Source organism: Rhinoraja longicauda, chromosome 16, assembly GCF_053455715.1.
Source record: "Rhinoraja longicauda isolate Sanriku21f chromosome 16, sRhiLon1.1, whole genome shotgun sequence".
Taxonomy (NCBI): Eukaryota; Metazoa; Chordata; class Chondrichthyes; order Rajiformes; family Arhynchobatidae; genus Rhinoraja; species Rhinoraja longicauda.
The window spans coordinates 44677213-44679933 of record NC_135968.1 but is presented as its reverse complement, the minus strand read 5'-3'; the positions used below and the strand labels follow the sequence as shown (position 1 = coordinate 44679933).

General features: G+C 65.6%; 1 protein-coding gene across 3 annotated transcripts in view; it reads right to left on the bottom strand.

The window, feature by feature from the left end:
- The window catches only part of LOC144601507 (exocyst complex component 6-like), a 161371-nt gene extending 160068 nt beyond the window's left edge, over positions 1-1303 (bottom strand). For all 3 annotated transcript variants that reach the window (XM_078413722.1, XM_078413723.1, XM_078413724.1), the window contains exon 1: positions 1105-1303. In XM_078413722.1, coding sequence (XP_078269848.1) covers positions 1105-1202 — 98 coding nt within the window. In that variant the 5' untranslated portion in view covers positions 1203-1303. The remainder of the gene's footprint in view (positions 1-1104) is intronic.
- Positions 1304-2721: the final 1418 nt, after the last annotated feature.

Sequence of the window (2721 nt, the reverse complement as noted above, 5' to 3'; positions counted from 1 at the left end):
AGTGGGGACGGGGGGGGGGGGGGGGGAGTGGGGGGCGGGGAGTGGGGACGGGGGGGGGGGAGTGGGGACGGGGGGGGGGGGGGGGTGGGGGGGGGAGTGGAGACGGGGGGGGGGGGGGAGTGGAGATGGGGGGGGGGAGTGGAGACGGGGGGGGGGAGTGGAGACGGGGGGGGGGGGGGGAGTGGAGATGGGGGGGAGTGGAGACGGGGGGGGGGGGGGGGGGAGTGGAGACGGGGGGGGGGGGGGGGAGTGGAGACGGGGGGGGGGGGGAGTGGAGACAGGGGGGAGTGGAGACAGGGGGTAGTGGGGACGGGGGGGGGGGGGTAGTGGAGGACGGGGGGGGGGGGGGTGGGGACGGGGGGGGGAGGACGGGGGGGACGGGGGGTGGGGACGGGGGTGGGACGGGGGGTGGGGACGGGGGGTGAGGACGGGGGGGGGAGTGGGGACGGGGGGGGGGGAGTGGAGGACGGGGGGGGGGGAGTGGAGACGGGGGGGGGGGGGGGAGTGGAGACGGGGGGGGGGGGGGAGTGGAGACGGGGGGGGGGGGGGGGATTGGAGATGGGGGGGGGGGGGGGAGTGGAGACGGGGGGGGGGGGGGTAGTGGAGACAGGGGGGAGTGGAGACGGGGGGGGGGAGTGGAGACGGGGGGGGGGAGTGGAGGGGGGAGTGGAGACGGGGGGGGGGGGGAGTGGAGACGGGGGGGGGGGGGGGGGAGTGGAGACGGGGGGGGGAGTGGAGACGGGGGGGGAGTGGAGACGGGGGGGGAGTGGAGACGGGGGGGGGGGGAGTGGAGACGGGGGGGGAGTGGAGGACGGGGGGGGGGAGTGGAGACGGGGGGGGGAGTGGAGATGGGGGGGGGAGTGGAGACGGGGGGGGGGGTGGAGACGGGGGGGGGGGTGGAGACGGGGGGGGGGGGTAGTGGAGACGGGGGGGGGGGGTGGGGACGGGGGGGGGGGAGTGGAGACGGGGGGGGGGTAGTGGAGACGGGGCCAGGTGTGTGTGATGTATGTGGAGTGCAGTGTGTGTGAGGGCGGCGGCGGCGGCGGCGCCGGTACCGTCTCTCTGGGCCCCCGCCACCCCAGCCCAGCCCGAGCCGCCACTTGCCGGAGTGTGGGCCCCACGCAGGCCGCGTCGGTGCTCTCGATCTCCTGCAGGATCCGCTCGTGTTCCGTGGTCGTCTCCGGCCCGTCGGCCTCGGCCATCTTGGCTCTCACAGCTGGGCGGGACCGGGAACCTCACCTAACGGCTCACGGCCCGGCCCCCCGGCCCCCCACCCCCTGTCCGCGTCACCGAGGAGACACCTCTCCCCCTCTCTCTCTCTCTCTCTCTACTTCTCCTTCTCTCTCCCCCCTCTACCCCCCCCCCCCCTCTCTCTCTCTCTCTCTCACACCTCTCTCTCCCCCTCCTTCTCCCTCCACCTCCCTTCCTCTCTCTCCCTCCCCTCTCTACTTCTCCCCCTCCCTCCTCTCTCTCTCTCTCCCTGGTTACGAGACCTCGGGCGCGATCCTCCCCGAGCCCACCCCGCGCGTGCACGCTCGCTCGCTCGCTCCCGACGATGCGCGTGCACGCACGCCTGCCGCTCGCTCCCGGCGATGCGCGTGTACGTCCGCCGCTCGCTCCCGACGATGCGCGTAACTCCCACGCGCGCTCGCACTTCCCTCTTATTGCTGCAACCTGCAGCAACAACGAAGGGTTTCTTCCCCTTTGGGTCTAGTTTCCCCCTCCCCTCCCCTCTGTAGCCGCTCGCTCGGTGCCCGATGGCCATCCTCCCTCCACCGAATAAAAATAATACTCAACACACTCAACACGCGTGTCACCTGGTGGAAAGAGACATTGACCTTTCTGTCCTGGGCCTCCTCCACTGTCAGAGTGTGAGGCCCAACACAAATTGGAAGAACAGCACCTCATATTTCGCTTGGGCAGCTTACAACTCCTTAACCCTTACTTTCCCTCTCTCTCCATCCCTCCTCCCCCAACCATAAAAACGTTCCCTCTCTCCATCCCTCCCCCTCAACCATAAAAACGTTCCCTCTCTCTCTCCATCCCTCCCTCTCTCCATCCCTCCCCCCCAACCATAAAAACATTCCCTCTCTCTCTCCATCCCTCCTCCCCCTCAACCATAAAAACGTTCCCTCTCTCTCTCCATCCCTCCTCCCCCAACCATAAAAACGTTCCCTCTCTCTCCATCCCTACCCCCCCCAACCATAAAAACGTTCCCTCTCTCTCCATCCCTACCCCCCCCCCCCCCCCAACTCCAAAGACCTACAGGTATGTAGGTTAATTGGCTGGGCAAATGTAAAAAAAATTGTCCCTAGTGTGTGTGTAGGATCGTGTTAATGTGCGGGGATCGCTGGGCGGCACGGACCCTGTGGGCCGAAGGGCCTGTTTCCACACTGTATCTCTAAATCTAAATCTAAACTATAGTTCTCCGACTATTTTCACTGTCTTCCCGATTAATTTTGCTAATTGTATGCCTTCTTGTAACGATCCCTCAGCTACCAACGAACCATTCTACATTTCCTTGATGAACCTCTGATCCGTCGTTTTCACACCTGACATTTCTCTAGTCTCCCTCTCCCCTGACCAAAGATAATAGAGCAGAGCAAGATAGACCACTCGACCCTAAAAACCGTAGTATGTCATGGTGCCATTTTAGTAGGCAGAAACATTTAAAAAGAAAAGTAACAAAAATCTGTGAATTGATAGATGAGATATATTCTG